At 36.6% G+C, this 18,579-nt stretch overlaps 1 protein-coding gene across 5 annotated transcripts in view; it reads right to left on the bottom strand.

Annotated features, from left to right (window-relative positions):
* Positions 1-16,293, bottom strand: part of LOC145983978 (synaptophysin-like) — a 43,142-nt gene extending 26,849 nt beyond the window's left edge. For 3 of the 5 annotated variants that reach the window (XM_083117213.1, XM_083117214.1, XM_083117215.1), the window contains exons 1-2: positions 16,151-16,293; positions 4,547-4,582 (exon numbers count right to left, since the gene is read on the bottom strand). In XM_083117213.1, coding sequence (XP_082973339.1) covers positions 4,547-4,582; positions 16,151-16,165 — 51 coding nt within the window. In that variant the 5' untranslated portion in view covers positions 16,166-16,293. Of the gene's footprint in view, positions 1-2,690; positions 2,721-4,546; positions 4,583-16,150 lie in introns of all 5 variants that reach the window. The other 2 variants (XM_083117212.1, XM_083117216.1) reach the window with 2 other exon arrangements.
* Between the last annotated feature and the right edge of the window lie 2,286 nt (positions 16,294-18,579).

Here is an 18,579-nt window from a genome sequence, read left to right as displayed (position 1 = left end):
TTCTGAGTTTTAGTGAATGATAAAATATATGCGACACACTCAAGCAATCATTGGTTATTATTTTATATTAATGATAGTAATTTTTGTAATTATTATGATTAATAAATAACTGCACATACATAATCAGCAAAGGAAGCAGTCATTCAATTAAAAAATGGTTTCTTGAAATTCAGTGATAAAACAAAGTGTGGCCTGTGAGCCGCCCTCGGTATGTAAATTTCTCGTATAGCATGGGTAAGCTAGGGTTAAAACTGAACATGTAGTCCTGGTGAGCACATCTGACCATGAAATTGACTTAAAACAGCTTTTACATGTTTGTGTCTTAATTTAAATGTTGATGTCATAAAATATGAAACATATGTTAACATCAAAATATTCGATGTTTCGGGACAATTAAAAATACTCTTCACAACACACATGCAGAAGTATACATATTACATGAATGTGTGTATATATCCTGTTTAATGGAGCTTTCAGATGGAAGCAACACGTGTCTCTTGGAAACCAACCTTTACAAGTAAATGCAATCTTTCGAACCGAAACAACATAAGCTGCAAGTGTCGCTTGTCACTTGGTCCGTACAGTTTTCTCAGGGAACTTTCAGACCGAAGCAACAAGTGACACATGTCACTTGGAACAGACCATCAGTAATCAATTCAACCCTTTGAACTGAAATGCGACAATGAGCAAAACCTGTCACTTGCATGTTGCCCAGACTATACTGTTTTCTCGATGGTGTGCAGTCTGTTGTTCTTGCATGCACGGTGAATGCTTTGCTTTATACTGAAGGAGACTGTGTCGCTTGTCATCTGTGACTTCAGTCTGAAAGCTCCTTCAGTGGCACACATCCTGTTGCCTCGGTCTTGTTTGTGCATGTGTGAATGCTTGCTTTTAGACTGAAGGGCCCATGTTGCTTGCCACATCAATGTTACACTCCCACTGTAATGTGTAGCTTCGGTCTGAATGTTCTCTATACTTAACAAGATTGTTAGTTACTTCATCAGAGATTAAGATTTAATTTAGCCTGTAAATTACACAAAACAAATTGCAAGTACTGTCGGAAAAAATGCTGGCGTTTTGATAGAAGGTTCCTCTCATAATCATGAATGGGCCTCTGGAGTGGCATAAAGTAATGTAATAAGAAGTGGTCTGAGGTTCAATCCTCAGTGCAGGCAGAATGCTTCAGATCTCATTTCAAACTGTAGGTCCACTCCAGATTTCTTAAATACATTTATTTTTGCCATTTGCGGCATCTTATTTGCATCTGCTTCAGTTTTAGTGCCAGTGTTTTTCAACCGCCGGTCTGCAAAAGGTCAGTTGCACCCAGGGGTTGACGACTAATTTAAATCTAATTTTATACTTGACAGAAAGTCTATACATAATTGAACTATGATTATACCATAGTTGATATATTAATATTAATTAAGGGTGCATATTAATTTCCATATAAACTTTAAAGATCAGAAATGTATTTATGAGTGAAATTGTTGGGATCAGGGCATTGACTTTTATACTTGACAGAAAGTCTAAACATAATTGAACTATGATTATACCATAGTTGATATATTAATATTAATTAAGGGTGCATATTAATTTCCATATAAACTTTAAAGATCAGAAATGTATTTATGAGTGAAATTGTTGGGATCAGGGCATTGACTTTTATACTTGACAGAAAGTCTAAACATAATTGAACTATGATTATACCATAGTTGATATATTAATATTAATTAAGGGTGCACATTAATTTCCATATAAACTTTAAAGATCAGAAATGTATTTATGAGTGAAATTGTTGGGATCAGGGCATTGACTTGTAAGAAATAAATTTACTGGGCTGTGGTCTCACAAAGGTTGAGAACCACTGCAACAAACAGCCAAAATACATCACTAGTTGCTCCGTGCCCTGGTTTAGTGGCCATTTAACCAAATTATACATGATGTACTGGAAAGCCAGAATACAAATATATTTTACTAAATACAAAATTTAATGTAAAGAGATTTGATACTAGATTTTCAAAAGGTAGAGCAGTATTTTCTTTTTTGCTTCATGTACGTGTTCGTATAACAAATTCAAACATTGAAAATCATATCATACTATAAGGTTCCATTAAAAACACATACAAAACTACTCTAGTTATGTAAATATGTTTATACTACATTGATATATTTAATAAGCCTACCGAAATATGAAGATAACACTCGGAAAGAACCACCCATTCAAAAAAGCCAGCTTTCTTGAAAACACTGTTTATGTCTAGCTATGAATTTCATATTGTAAATTGTATTTTATATTTAGAAACGAGTGTCTATTTTACAGTAGGGAGATAAACGAAAACCATGGAACAGGAAAAATACTGCCAACTTCTGTATTTTCATTGAGACACTTTTGTGAAAAAAGCTGAAAAAGGGCCAACCAAAAAGGCACAGAAAAAAACTGTTTTCCCCCCAAAAAAGCCATTTTTTCCCGACCACTTCCAACTCTAATGGTAATGCATTGCATTTGATATGCATTATCTAAACACAAAAGGACCTCTTTTCACAGTTTCACATGCTTTCAATAATTGGAAAACTTTTGACACTGAAAGTGCAATATCATGCAAAAATAGCATCTAGCACTATTTTCAAGCATTTCTAGCATTTGCCAAATTTAAATGAAATGCATCTAATTATGTAGTAATAGGTATTACCATTCCAGTGTCATATTGAGTGGGCATTGGCTGCGAAAAGAAAAGTTACAAATAACATTTTTCATTAACATTAGTTAGTAAAAACATGTCTAGTTAGTACAGACAATTGTACAGAACATGATCTTATACTAATTTGTAACAATTCATCTTAGATAACATCATTTAAAAATAGCATAATAAAGTGTAAATGTGTCAGATGTGCACATATGCACGTACATATGAACACACTAATTAACACTTTTTCCATCTTACATATATTCAAGGTAGAGGTACATATCAAATATGTATCAATAATAAAATAAAATATGAATGAATGTTCTAGAGTTTCAATACATCTGGCTGCACTGATCACAAAACTACAGATGCAGATAATTTTGTGGACTGAAAGACCTGTGATGGTATTAGGCTATCTGCTAGTTGATGCAAGTAAAATAACCCATACTAATAATATTATAATGGCTTATTTACATCTTAAACAACTACAGATACATATATGATTTTTATTTTCTTTTGGCCTGAAAAAAACATTAACTCTTTCGCTGCTGAAAGTGACTGCAGTCAATTTCAAATATTCTCATCGCTGCTGAAGTCAAGTGAAGGCATTGCTGCCATCTAGCATCTTGGCATTTGAACTGTTTTCCAAAGAAATAGCTTGCTTTGGTTCTGAATATATGAAAAACATGTACCACCATATGTAAACAACAATGGCAGCACACAAAGTTCTTGATACACACTAATACCAAGGAGGTAACAGAGTTACTGGATGATATTTCGGACTGTGAATTTAGCGGACTGGACATAATTAGTGCTAGAGAAGAGGAAGAACATGACTTTGACCCTGAAGTGTACCTTGGTAAAAAATACGGGCGTTGTGCTACATCCAAATTTTCATCAATTTATGTCCTGAGATAATTATTGTTCAAAAGGATTATTTATCCACTCAGTGACATGCCCATGATTTAAGTAAATTTTTTTTTCTTTTTCTAATGAGCTCACATTTTGTCATTTTTCCCTGCCTTTGACATTATTTGTTTAGGAATACTGAACCAAAAGAAAGGGTTATGGTCCCTACAACCCCCTACCCCTTGGGCTCGAAACTGTATCCACCCATTTCAATAACAATGAAAATCTAACACCCAAAAGTACTCTCGGCTATGGTCCTTCGTCAAATGATAGTGCTAGTATCCATATCTGTACTTTGGAATACTCTTTTACAAATTTATGCAATTCTGAAAATATCCCCAAAAAACTACGCAGCGAAAGCTAAATCAGCATGCCAAATTCCATCAGCAAAAGAGTTAAGTTACCAATTTGATGGAATATTAGTTATCTCAAGTGGCCTATTTAAGAAACTACACATAAAAATGCAGGACTTCATTTTGCCAGATCGCGCGAGGAAGAAGAGGATGCCAGTTCCAGCAGGAGGAAAATGGCTGGAACATGGAGAGAGCAAACACTGAAATAGTAATATAATTATGCACAATGACTATGGTCATATAAGGTTGCATATATCTTGAAAATGTTCTGGGAACCTAGCATGGAACATCATCAAAAGCGTAAAAGCCACTTCAAAATATATATATTGTAAAATTTTGTAATCCACCACAAAGGATATATGAACTTAACAATAAAATGGTATACACTGTCTGATCAAATACTCCTTCAAAAAAATATAAATTATCATAATTCAACATTATTTTTTTCAATCTAAACCAATGATTCATATTAAATTTTCTGATTAGGATCCATGGATCACATTGCAGTTTTGGCTGTTCCCTTTTTCCTTATATCAGAAATTTTCTAAACTCTCCTTTTAACCAATAAAGAAATTAATAGTTACTCCTGATAGCTCCTACCTGAATATCATTTTCATATTGCACATTTCCTGACAGCTATAAAAAGAAAATAATCTGAGTAATATATATATATATACTTGAAAATTATACACAAATACACACATTTAAAGTTACATTATAATTTACTGTTCCAAATGTTCTGAATTACAGTATAAAATTACTATACCAACAAAAGAGATAAATGGCAGAAGGTGTACAATTAAGCAAAGGGTGCAAAACTGCAGAACAACTGTTTTTATTTTAAAAAAGCAACTTATTTTTTCATGATACGATATATTTCAACATGAGACCAAAAATGGTTCTAATATATTGAAGGATATTTATTACTGCTTTCTAAAAACACACTTCTCAAAAATGATGACCAGTGCAAAGGGTGTATGTATGTACAGGGTGAGTCATAAGTCTCCATACAAATGGTGAAAACGGTGACTAATGTTTTATTTTTTCCTTTTCAGGCAAATGAACCAATGAAAAAGAGATGCCACTAACGAAGGAAGAACGGATTGACATCATTCTGTTGGCTGGGAGCGGTACCACCCGTCATGTAGCACGTACATTCAATACAACCCACAAAACACAGATAACCCATGACACCGTGGCCAAACTTATCAAAAAAATCTTCCAGAGCTGTCCTTCTGAATTTCTTGATAAGTTTGGCAAACGGTGTCATGGGTTATCTGCGTTCTGTGGGTTCATTGAATGTACGTGCTACATGACGGGTGGTACCAGTCCCAGCCAACAGAATGATGTCAATCCGTTCCTCCTTCATTAGTGGCATCTCTTTTTCATTGGTTCATCTGCCTGAAAAGGAAAAAATAAACATGAGTCACCGTTTTCACCATTTGTATGGAGACTTATGACTCACCCTGTATGTATACATACAAGGGCGATTCAGAAAGTAAGTTCCCATAGACTTAAAAAAATTACATGTTTACAGAAATTTATTGTGTGAAGTAATTTATTACACCATAAACTATGGTTTCATATGGTCATCAAGGGCACCCACAAAGGGAGTTTTCAACATGTGTCATGTAACATTTTGAACAAGATGATCCTGCACCGGAAATGGTGCTCATAACTTTTCGAAGTGATTAGTCATTGAAATCTCTCATTTCAAGTTCATGTGCAATTTAAATTTAGCATTTTGTGTCCAATCAAACTATCCTCTTTTGGTTTGGAGTCGCACTACAAGTAAAGGCATTGTTCAGCTCTACTTACTTGTATAGGGCTTATTCTTTGAACATGGTGATTAAAAACAGGTTCAGAAACAGACTGACACATCTTGACAAGTACATTTGAATGGCTGTGAAAACCTATTCACCCAACCTAACAAAAATTGTGTATGAAAGTGACTGACATCCTTCTCGTTACCATGTTAAGAAGCAAGATGACAATGATTAGGCAGCAAGTTTTCTGATGTAATAGAGTTTTATGCAAAAAGAATTGACATGTCTTAAAGTCGATACATCTTGTGTATGTTACAGATTAAATATGATATTTTTATTGTATTGTTATTATCATCCTATAAACCAACAAAAGGCCATAAAAATCAATCCTAACTTGGTAGCTCACCATGTATTTTCAAATGTGGGAAGAACCTCAATGGCTCAGGGAGTTAATAGCTTTTATAATTTTTTTTACTTAAAACTGGATTTTAACGATTCCAATCCACGTGATAAACAAAAATTAGACAGGATTATATTTTCCTTGCACTGTAAATAGCAGCCTACCCAGAACCAGAGTGTAATTTTGGAAGAAATATTGTACTGTGGAGTTACAATGAAAATTCAAATGCAAAAGAGACGAAGAACATAGCCACAATGTCAAATTGTAAGAATTTGTAAGGTTGACAAGGAACATGTTATGGATTTAATTTGCCATAACATACCCTTGCACATCTCACAGTAAGAATTTGTTCTTTATTTGAAAATTCTGTAAACCTGTCTAGAATTTCATTTAGCAAAGGGAAATAGCTATTTTCTTCTGCAGGACACAGGATAAGGGTACAAGAAACATTATTTTCTCACTGTACACTAAAATTTTAAGCTAGGGTCATCGCACACAATACTCAATAATAGTCAATAATTCACGTAAAACTTTTGTGCAGAGATATGTGTATGTGGAGCACGAATATCCAGTTCCTAGTTTTTTTTCTCTATATTATGTTTGTCATAATGCATAACACACAATATATCACAAATATAATAACAAAACGAAGCAATCATAACTTCTCTTCTCTGCAAGTTACCATCATGGAATTCTTTTGTTATCCATGGGTTATCACAAGTTAGTCAAGAACCTAAATTGAGAGAAATGAAATGCATAACAATCTCCAATGACGTCATAATGAAGAAAAGTGTAATACATGTTTAGTTTGTTTACATTACATCATCTTGTTTTTAAACTTCCCAAATTCTTGAATGTGCACAACGTAATGCAGTACTACCACCTACTACACAAAATGTAATACAAAACTTTACTTTTATACAATCATTTTTACGAGTTAAACTTTGGTCATGGACAAATTGCTAGCCTTATCAGGGCAGATCCTATTAATTGTCCATTTTGGAGCTGTTAATTTTCGTCCAAGCAGTTTGATGGTGCTAGTCACTTCCATTTCCAATGGAAATGTCATTTAGCAACTTCCAGTTCCTCTTAGTGATTTCTGCGTTTGCCATGGCTTATGGTACTTTCTCATCATCTTATATATGACCATTCAAACTTGACCAGCATCACAAATTTTAACAATACTCCTCCATTAGTGATGTGTAAAAAGAATCCCATTTCAGTACTTATACTTAACAGTATAGCATAGTGTACCTCACTCATGAGTTACACTTATAGAAGGCAGGAAATACGAAAGAATGCGTTTACTTCAGCAAAATGAATTTCCAGCTACAGGAGAGGTAAAAATGGAGGGAGGAGAAGAAAAGTAGGAGTAGTCCGGTTTTTGGAGGATGCAAGTTAGGTCTTGATCTGGACAGTCTGTTTTTGGCTTGAAAGGTGAACGTAAGTTTTGGAGAGTCATGGGGAAATGGAGATAGGAGTACCGGGCTAGAAGTTCAGGAGAAGTTAAGAGACAATTTGGAGTGTGTATGTGTGTAATACTCAACTTTGGAACAGTTATTGATCATCTCTTCGAACACGAGACAGGTAGTTCTCTTCCTCTCTAATGCTAACGCAGTCTTAAGGTCACTTAACCTAATTTATGTGTTGCCATTCATTTAAGAGTTGTATAGATTAACTTTTATCTAGATACCTTTCGACAGATGAAGATAAAGGCCAAGCGAGTGGCTATGAGCTAACGCCACACACCCCTGTTTGATCCCGACACCGAGTGGTGTATTATGATAGGAACACCAGGAAAAAAAATGACCCAAGTTGTGATCAGAGATATACATTATCAGGTAACTGTTCCGAATGATTAATAATTCTTCAAAGTTTCATAGAAGAAAGATGGAGATATTGCAGAATTGTAGAAATGTACAATAAACTTGCACCTTGGTGAAAATAATTACTACTGTTTGGAGTTCAGAAAAGTGCAAATTTATCAGTGAAAAAAAGATGTAAAAAGCACCTCATGCAAGCATCTGCACTTTCCATCAAAAAGGCAGTATTTGTTCAAAGAAAAAGAAAGCATTGCACAATAGTGGAAATGATTGCGAAAGTAAATTTGAAGCTTTCTGAAAGTAATTAGCACACTTTTTAGTTCCAAAAAAGACATGAGGCTCAGAGGGGTTTTGTGCCTGAGACTAGCACCAACGTGATGAGATGTTGAAAACATTTAGGGAAATCACTGTAATGCTAAGAGCCCTAAAACTGGCCCACCTAACCTGTTACGTACCTAATAGGAACAATGGTTGTAAATAGTTGATAAGGTGAATCAGAGATGGCAGCACAAGGTGTGCAAGGTAAAAGACTGTTATAATCTATACAAATGATAGTCTAAATAATCAATAAAGAAGATGAAAAATAATAGAATAAGGCATAATATAATAAAGAAAAGACAAAGATGATGAATTAATAAAAATGCTAAAAAAATAAAACATATACTCATATGTAAATAAATATGGAATTTAAAGAAGTGAAAGTGCTGATATAAATTTGTGTCTGCTTGTGAACAGAATTATAATCTGTTAGATAGTTTATGAACCCCATTGTGGAAGTTTTGATCACACCAGTGGTGGCACTTTCCAGTTGCAAACCACAGCACTTTTGGTTGCGCGTTTCAGTCGCTTTGGCACCAAGTCTACACTTTCTTTTATTTACCAGTGGCGCCATGTTCTAGCCGATTCCCCAGGGGAGGAGATTAGGTTAAAGAATTTCCTCAGTTGAGAAGGAGCTGAAATCAGCGGCAAAAACATTTAATTCTTCAGCTCGAACTCATAGCCCTCTAGAAAAAGCGTGGTGTTACAAGTTTACGAGAATCGAACTTGGAAAATATGTATATGAAGGGGCAAAAACTGGTGAAATAAGCGATCCGCAATTTGGAGATTACATAGAGAACAAAGTCCAAAAAGAAGAATAGAAAGGACATCAAGAGAAAAAAGATTATCCTTTGATAAGGAAGGAAATGAAGTCATGGATAACATAGAAGAATAGAAATATATGCTTATATGAAAGTTTATTAGTGTGAATTTATATGAAAGAATAAGAATCTGTGAAAGAAGAAAAATGATGTAAATATTTAAATCGGAGAGTTATTAATTATGTCTTACTAATGTACCAAGAAATATATAATATAATCGTTTAACCCTTTCCTTTGGAAGGCTTACTGTCTGACAAGAACCCTACCCTGAAGATATTTTAGCCATGGTATATTATTAAGGATTTGCACCCAAATAGAGGTAGCAAACCTAACCACAAAATCATTAGAGATGTTATTTGAATACTAAGAGCTCTAAACCTAAAGCCCTTCGCACCACACACATGACCTAGATGCAAAAGCAGTCCACCAATAACAAAGACAGAAAGGGAAGAAACGGTAATGGTTCCGATTGTTTTACAATTTTTTCAAATTCTCCTAGCAGAAAGACTACTTATCGTAAATTTTTGGAAATTGCTGTCACATGAAATTTGAACCATCCTTAAAGTAATGACCACCGTTTGAATTTCGAAAAAGTTATGTTGAAAAAAAAAACCTTTAAAATTACCTTACGCGAGCATGCGTGCTTGCCATGGACAAGCAACAGTAAGTAAGTATCGTAGACTAGTGAGAACGAAGGACTCCCGCATAGCCAAGTGGTTAGCGCTCTCGTCTTTGGTGCTAGAGGTCCCAGGTTAGATTAGATTCAAGGGCTATTGTGCCACAGAGTTTAGTTGGAATGAATATAGTAAATCGGAACCTTAGTAGAATGCATTTAGGGACTTTATTTTAATGCTAAGGGAACCAAACCTGTCCTGCCTAACCTAACCACGAAAGAATATATAGAACAAAATCTAAAGTAACTGCTAAAACTCTGCAGTATGTGTTAACAGACGTAAATCAAAATTAAACCATGTAAAAATTACATTCGTAGCATGATGAAATGGCAATAAAACAAAAGGAACTTGGGCCGAAGAAACATATAGGAGTATATGGAAGTGAAAACTCATTATCAGGCACACAAGCAGTAAGTAATCGTTAAAACTCTAAAATGCTAATGAAAAAATGCCTGTGCACTGTGATGAAATCTGAATTAAACGATCAGAACTTGGGCCCATTATCATCATACATTAGGTTCTTGGAAATACGTTTAAACGAAGCTTACTTGTTACATTTGCATTCACTTATGGGTATATTGCTTTCTAATATGTAAGAATTGGAAAAAGAGTAAAATTCTGTACTTCAAAGTATAGATAACTTAGTTATGATTGTCATGTGTTAAATAATAGATTAGGAGATTGCTTAAAGGCAAGAGGAAATTTCAAATTATTGAAAAAATCTTCAGAATTATATGTCAGCAAAGTGTTGGTACTTTATTTATTAATGAAATTATGACTAATGGCAAATTAGTCGCCATATTTTTGCGTTGTGCTCTTTTTTTATGACTTTGTCCTCCTTTTTCACCATGCTCTGTCCTCTTTTCGGAATGTGTGTGTCTGATCACCCTAGTCATTTGCCAAGTCTGTTTCAGCATTAGTAATTGTGTATATTCTGCCAATTGCTGTACATGGAGAAACATTTGTTAAAATGCTCACTAAAGGCACTATTAGAAGATCTGGTTGGGAGGGATAAACAAATGAGGGTGATGGATGATGTGGATGTAAATAATTCACTCATCAGTAGGCACGTATCCAGAGGGGGGGCTCAGGGGGCTCGAGCCCCCTCCAAAATTTTTCAATTTACACTAGATAAAATGACGTTTTTGGCTTGTGTGTGTGAAATAAAATATTGTGATTATAATTTAAGGAGAAATATAATTATCGAGGAAAGGCGGAGAATGTTCTAGAACCCTGAAGGATAAGCCTGTTATTGATAGTATTGTATGTAAACTTTTCTTGCTCTTTCGGTGTTGTCACAATGAAGTTTAGCATTATTTAAAGATTTGTCAGCATTTGGAAGTTGCACAACAAAGCACTGTTAAAGGTAGGGCCATGAGTCGGGCAATTCGTTGCATTACTACAAAAAAAAGTGCGGAACATTCCAGAGTATAATATGGATATAAATATGCGGATTCAATTTCAAAGTTGGTCACAACAGAATAATTCAATAAGACTTCACGAGTAAGTGTGACAGTCGATTAGTAATCAGTCAGTATCCATTGACAGTTTTATATGTCAATATATGTAGAGATTCAGGGGGGAGGAGGGGGGAAGAGGACTAGTGACACACTTTCCTAGAAATTGCTGAAGTCTACCACTATTAGTACAAGTTCGGGTCCAAAGCTGAAGACATTGCCGACAGTGAAGTGCTGCTAGTTTCAGGCCATGAGCCGAAGAGATCGAAGGTCTCTAAAGTAAATATTTGAGCAGTAATGGGCATTGGAACATCATTTTTTTTTTAAAAAAAAAAAAAAAAGAAAGGAAATAAGCTGCACAGATCGACTGAAAATCTTAGTTTTGAGTGACCGGACCAAGTTTCGTGTATGCAGTCCGAGAGTTTCGTGCGTTAAAAAAGGACTTTTAAGTCAACTGTTTTGGAAAAACAATCTAACACTAACTACCACAAAGGGGCAGCCATGAAGGCCGAAAATTTTATGAATGTCGAGAAGAGAAAGCAAGAAGATGTTTGCATATCTGGAAATTTTAGCGGGAAAAAGCAAGCTCGACCATGACTCCAAAACCAGGGTCTCTGGCATAGCTTATACCGTGCCATTCTTTGTTCTACCAAGTGAGCTACCGAGTCACCCTTGGCTTCGCTTGATCTTTTGCTGTCGCTGTTGAGCAATGGCACGGTATGCCTGGTGGAGTCAGCATTTTCCGCTAAAATTTCTGCATGGCACATCTCTTGTGTATGCCCAACCGTAAGATGTTGCCTGTTTAATTAACAAGCACAGAAAAAGGAGATAGAATAAAACTAAGGGACATTCCCACCGGTTGACAAGATAATTTTCTTCTGTGGTCAACAAGAGCTGCCGTTTCAAGGTGACAGTGAGATTGACCCACCAGGTTTCACACCGAAGCTACAAGCTATACGTGTCGCTTGAGGATTTCACAAATCGAACACAGGCTTGTGCAGCCTGTCGTGCCGCTACGGTGTGAAAAGTTTCTGTTGATTGGGTCACTCATTGCAAACGACATGTGTGTGCCTTCGGTCTGAATTCTTCCTAAATCTTGAACATCCAAGTCACAAGGATAGAAAATTAGGATTTTTGTGAAGGTTAAGTTTCGAAGGCAGGCGACAATACCATAAAGGATCATATCCAAACCTGGGAGAACACATTCGAATGGATTGTCCATTGCATAACAGCTTCGTGAAACCGTCACACATATACATACTGAGATCGTTTCGGCACAAACACAACGTTCGTACATTGCAACAGAGGAGTCACGTGATACAAAATGTAACGATATCACGTTCTGAAAGAAGAAAAAAACAGCAGCTTAAACAGTGGCAGATTTAGGAGACAGTTGCTCTCCATTTTTGGCCCCACACTATGGCTTTTTAATGCTAACCTTTGTCTACCAAGAGAAAGTAAACTTTTCTTGCCTCCTCCCCCCCACCGTTTTGGGACTGAATCGCCACCATCAACCTTAAACCTTGCTAGGATCTATCTATGCCCCTGTAAAAAAAATGATGTTTAGCCCCCACCCCGAAAAGAATTTCTGGATACGTGCCTGCTCCTCAGTATCAGAAGCTTCATCTACAGCACCAGTGGGTATCATAAACACCCACTTTGTATGTTTCCCTACTTTTTTTACAGTACAAAAAAGATCCATTTTGACCGAAAACAAAAAAAAAACTGAAAGTTCTCTTACATATTATTTTCCATTATAAAACTTCTATTAGGGAAAGCCCATTACAATGTTCAAGTACATTTTCAACTTTAGTAAGATTGCAAAATTACTTTATTACGAAGTGTTCTACAATCGTAGGACGAGATCTGTCTGAATCCTTTGATACTAAGTAATTGGGTAGTCATGATTCGCGAAACATGATACTTTGATGTCTGCCTGGTAGGTGGATGTATTCAGTGGATGAGAGATTGTTCGTTAGTTGTTGGAGGTTCAAACGGTGACTAAGATTGATTGACTGAAATATTTTATTTTGCTTTTCTACCACTTCTAGCTACTTGCGAAGAGTGATGATATAATGAAATTGATGAAGAACGGATGCCCAGGTTGGGATTCTAACCCAGGACCCCTGATGCCAGTGACGAAGAATTTATACAGCTACTAACCAATATAAATCCCATCATTACTTTTTGGAATAGGTCTACCAGATGTGAAAAAAATATTTTTTTGTAAGTAGGAGGATATTCATCATCTAAATAACCATCAAGTTTCATTCTGTTTTTTAGTTTCTCATTCTAGTTCTCCTATTTGTTTCCATTGCAAATATCCGAAAGAGAAAAATGACTGTAATGAATCAAATAATACACAAACTACCCAATTCTGGAATGCTAAGAATTCGAAAGATTAAAATTGGCTCTCCCCCTCTCGGTATACTCTCTGGAGCAAGCGAACAAAAGCAAGCCATTGCGCAAGTATAATCACTCGAGAGGGCTCGAGCAATGAACAAGTGTGAGGAAGCAGGATTGGTGGATGGGGAAAAGGCTGTAGTTACCAGCTTGTGCAGCACCTTGTACTGTGCCGCTCCACCAATTAGCTTTCACCCCTTCTCTACCATTATGTGCAGCCTTGCTCTAGAGTGTCCGGGATAGAGTATTGTCTAATAGTAAGACTGCTGCCTAGTAATCACGTGGTCCTTAATTCAATTCTTGATGGAGACACATTTCATTAACTGGGTCAGCTTTAGGCTATAGGTCTTTTCCCGATTAGTCTCCGTGCAAATTAATTATCATTTCTGCAGTATCGTCTTAGTGGACAACTTCATTTGCGTGCAGAATTCCAGCATGGGAAAGCAAAAAGAGCTACATGTGAAGTTAGGAACTATCTTTCAGTTCTTGATCTCCTAATTTCTAATTACCAAGAACAGTGATGTGTTATAAGGAGTTAGGTGTATAAATTCAGAAAGTGCCATTTTCCTGCAGTATACAAAAACTCACTACTGTTGTGACTGGGACAGTTCGGAGCCCGATTTAGAGGCTTGTGCCACTCTACGAGGCAGAAAAGATACTCGAAACAAGGACCCATCAGCAGCTGCTTGCAATGGTTGAAGCGTTCAAAATTGCCTTCCACAAACTGTATACGCTTGTGTTATTGTAATGTGCATACCCCATTAACAGTTGGATGTGAAAGAACATTTTGCAGTTTGCAGCACATCAAGTGTTACCTTCATAATCAGATTGGTAATGAGAGGTTGAGTGTTCTATTGAGAAAAGGCTTGCAAAATCTTTGGATATAAACTAGCTGCCCATAAAACAGACTTATCTTATTGTATAGTTTCTTGCTGTGGTTCCATAATCTCATTTCAGCCAAAAAAGTAATCACACTACATGCATTATTTATACGTATGTCCAGAGAGTTGATAGTGAGTGTAGTTTTTATGGTGTATTTTGTACTGTTAATATGAATAATATGTCTGTGATATGATTCCACTAAATGGTGGCTTACGAAAAGAAAAATGTAATTATTGTATATAATTTGACATAAAAGATTCGTGGCTAAAAGTATTGTATATGAAGGAACAGAATGCAACATCTTACATAAATATTCACCTATCGGTATGACTAAAATATGTCATGGTAAAATTTTACTGGTACTACTTTACTATACCGGAGACACCTATCAATGATTTATTTCGCAATTTTTTACATTGCTAACGTACTATTCTGCATTGCGGAACATTTCTTTAGGTGAAATAATGAATTTCTAACGAAAATAATGTCTATTTCTTACATCAACGAGTACTTACTGTTGATCCTTATTTCCAACAAACCATCCACGGGTAGCCACAAAAACCATTGACGTAAGCCCAAAAATTCACGATAGCCACACGAACCATCACGGGGACGAGGTATGCCTACTAGGTTAAGTTAGGCCTGTTAGGTTGGGTTCCATTAGCACTCCTCTCGTTCAATTTAGCATATACGGACAATACGAGAGCGTATTGTGCTCTCGTGCAGAAAGCAAATGGCGGCAGCAGCAATAGCACGTCGGAAATAGATTTTCATAGAAAACCACATGCATTCGCATTAAAATGGATCAAAACTACATTCCCGAACATCAACAACACTACAGGAAATGATTTGTGTAAGTACTTTCCCCTGTAAATTTGAAGAAATCAGTCTCCGGTATAGTAAAGTGTTACCATTTTACCATAGTGAAGTATTAAGTAAATAGCATTTTGTCAGTATTAGTTGACCCCCAAAAATTTGAAGCCGGAATCTGCAGCCCCCTCACTTCTCAGGTTGGCGGTCACTGCAAGGGACACAAAAAAATGTCAACTTTCAATTCACACCTATTTCTCTGAATAATTTCAGATTCCACTGGAGAAGTTTTGAATTAAATTGTACTTAATATTGTTGCTAAAGTACTTTATTATGCTATAATGTCAGATATAATCAGTGTTTAAAATGGAAGATGTTAAGTTGGAGGGGGGGAGGGTACTTACTGAGGGTTTGGGTATAACTGAGGGATATTTTGTGACTAGACATGGTAAGAATAAAACAGTTATGAAGGTGAATTACGAGGGGGCGTTCTCGAGCACATACTTTTACAAGTTATAACATAAAAGGTCATTACTGTGACATATACACTTCTCACTCAGAAAATATCCAAATTGGAACATTTTATTCAGCATAAGTTTGAGCAGTGTGTTACCACAATGTTATTTTCTTCGAAGATACAATTTTAAATTCATGCCCGTCCAGATTCTTTACATAGCGCTTAGTGAATATATATCATCGAACAGATAAGAGCTTATAACATTAACGAATGTGCTACAAGGAGGCATAGGCTGTAATCAATAATATCCATTAAACCCAACATGTACCTGCACCTAACGTTGCTTTTAATAGTGTTCCTCAAACATGAGGATAATAACTCTATTCTCTTTACCTGAGCGGAATCCATGCTGTATCTTTGAAACTCCCCACCAAACCAATTAAATTACAGCCCGCCGCACCTTCCTCCAACAAACTATTGGTTTCCTCCCAAATTATCGTATGACAAAATACTTTCTACTATGTTAACAACAGATGGCATCACTGGTAACGTTACAAAAGTTGATGTCTACGGGTTGCCCTTATCGAACAACACTCGAGCAACCTTTAGTTCTGACGTCAGGTGAGGTATGCCTACGTTGTTAGGCGTCTGTTAGGTTTGGTTCTATTAGCATAAATACACTGTTTTTTTTTATTTATGCTAAGAGAACTATAGCTAGCTAGCTGACCTAACAACTGAGGCATTTAGCCTAAAATTCTCTCTTGACCATATGCGTGCGTAGACTCTCCGATTAGGGGGCAAAAGACTTGATGAAAGTACAGTCGGGAAAGAAAGAAAGAAATACCTCATTTAGTTTTATTGCATTGATGAATGTGTGAGTGTGTGCATATATATTCCATAATCAATTCATCCGCCCCATAACAAACCAACAGCAAAAATGATATAAATTGTCTCTGAAATGTGGGCGCTCCTTTTCCTCCAAACAATTGTTCATGTATTAAGACAAAACTGTTTAGCAGCAACAGTCTGAAGTACTTAGTTAGATGTTCTTACTTCTCTCGCTCGTAATTTACAATGCATTACAGAAAACAATGAAATTGCGACCGAAGCGAGCAAGAAAATATTTAGATCCACATTTTTGGAAACACAATATTGATTTAATAGGGTGCAAAAATAGGGCGGCATATTCTATTACATTTTTGTTTTTTATTTAGATCGTTCGGCGCCCAGGGCCAACTCCCCTGACTGCGGCTCTGAACTTGACCAAACTGTAAGAAAATTTTACAAATTGCATTTTGATATATATAAAATTTCAAATCTAGGTGGGCAATTGCCCCTCTTGCCCCCCCTCTCTTGGCCATCTGGAAGAAATAATGCAAGGAATGTGTAAAAACTAATTCCATCTTTTTGCCCTCCTACTCTTAGATTCTGCTAGTCTTGCTTCCTTTTACTTCAATGTTTGCTCCCCTTGCCTCCCCCCTAGAATTGATTTCCGTCCAAGGTTGGGGGTAATGACCCCTGTCCCTGTGGTTGCGCCACTTTCCCCCGTGGGCCTCCCTGATGGCGCAGTGGTAGCGTCGTCGCCTTGTAATCAAGGGGTCCCAGATTCGATTCCCGGTGGAGGCACATGGCACAGTGGTTTGGATCCCACTTTAAACGGTAGGTCCAGTCCCGATTAGCCTTACTGTGCAAAGTGGACTTAAAACACCAAACCAAACCAGCTAGCCTCCGTGGCGGAGTGGTTAGCGCATCGCACTAAGACCCCAGGGATCAGGGTTTCGAATACCGGCTTGGGAATGGACACTCCAATTTCATCATATCATCACTCATCACTATGTTCGCAAATTAGCCAAAAGTGATAAAATGCGAAGTAAAATAAAGCAAGTCAATAAATTAATCTTTGAGAGTATAATATCGTTTAATAACGGCGATAAGATAGATTCCTCTACACTAAATTTCTATGTGAAACTATTAATATATGGGCATGGACGTCTGGAAGAGGGGTGCAAGGATGGCCACCCCCCTTGGAAAACGAATGTCAATCTATATATCAGCGGTGGCCACCCTTTTTTGGTTTGAGGGCTAATTTACATTTCAAGAATCACTGGCGGTCTACTTATCTTATTAGACCTAACAACGAGAGCCTAAAAAAGGACCATAAAATTGACATTGATTATATTATTTTATGTATGTATTTACTTATTTATTTATTAAATAAGTTTTGGCTTCAGCACTGTGTGCCTGGAACCTGTTTTAGGCCGTATCTCCCCAGTTCATCATTAGCATCTTTTCATCCTTTTAATGAGAAGGTTAAAAAAAAAACATAAACATAATTACTACAATTTTATTCTTTCATAAACACTCATTTGAACAAAAGTATTTCACTTGTTGCTGGGCATCAGTAAAAAAAATTACACAACTATTTTGTACTTTTCAGCAGTCATTTCACTTGTTTCCAGACACTTGACACTCAGGGGTGTAGTGGTGCCAGGACGGGACACGACGCCGCCCCGGTACTTTTTTTAACCCCTGTGACCGCCCTGGTTATTTATTTTTGTAACAACTATTTTTTACTTTAAAAGTCTTCCTTAAAATATATGTAGGCCCAGTAGCGGCGATTTGGGGAGCGAGGGGACGGTTGATCCCAACTTTTCGCCCATTTTGGCCCCCGTACTATGCAAAACTTTATATACAAAGGGGAATATACTGTCTTTGCCCCCCCAGTTTTGGCACCTTGCCCCCCCCCCCCCCCCGGTTTTAGAACCCAATCGCTGCCACTGTGTAGGCCTATATCGAAAACATATTAACTGATATAATAAAAT

The sequence above is a fragment of the Lepisma saccharinum genome, chromosome 2, assembly GCF_977018435.1.
Source record: "Lepisma saccharinum chromosome 2, izLepSacc3.1, whole genome shotgun sequence".
Taxonomy (NCBI): Eukaryota; Metazoa; Arthropoda; class Insecta; order Zygentoma; family Lepismatidae; genus Lepisma; species Lepisma saccharinum.
The sequence above is the reverse complement of the archived record's forward strand: the minus strand, read 5'-3'. Positions and strand labels throughout refer to the sequence as shown.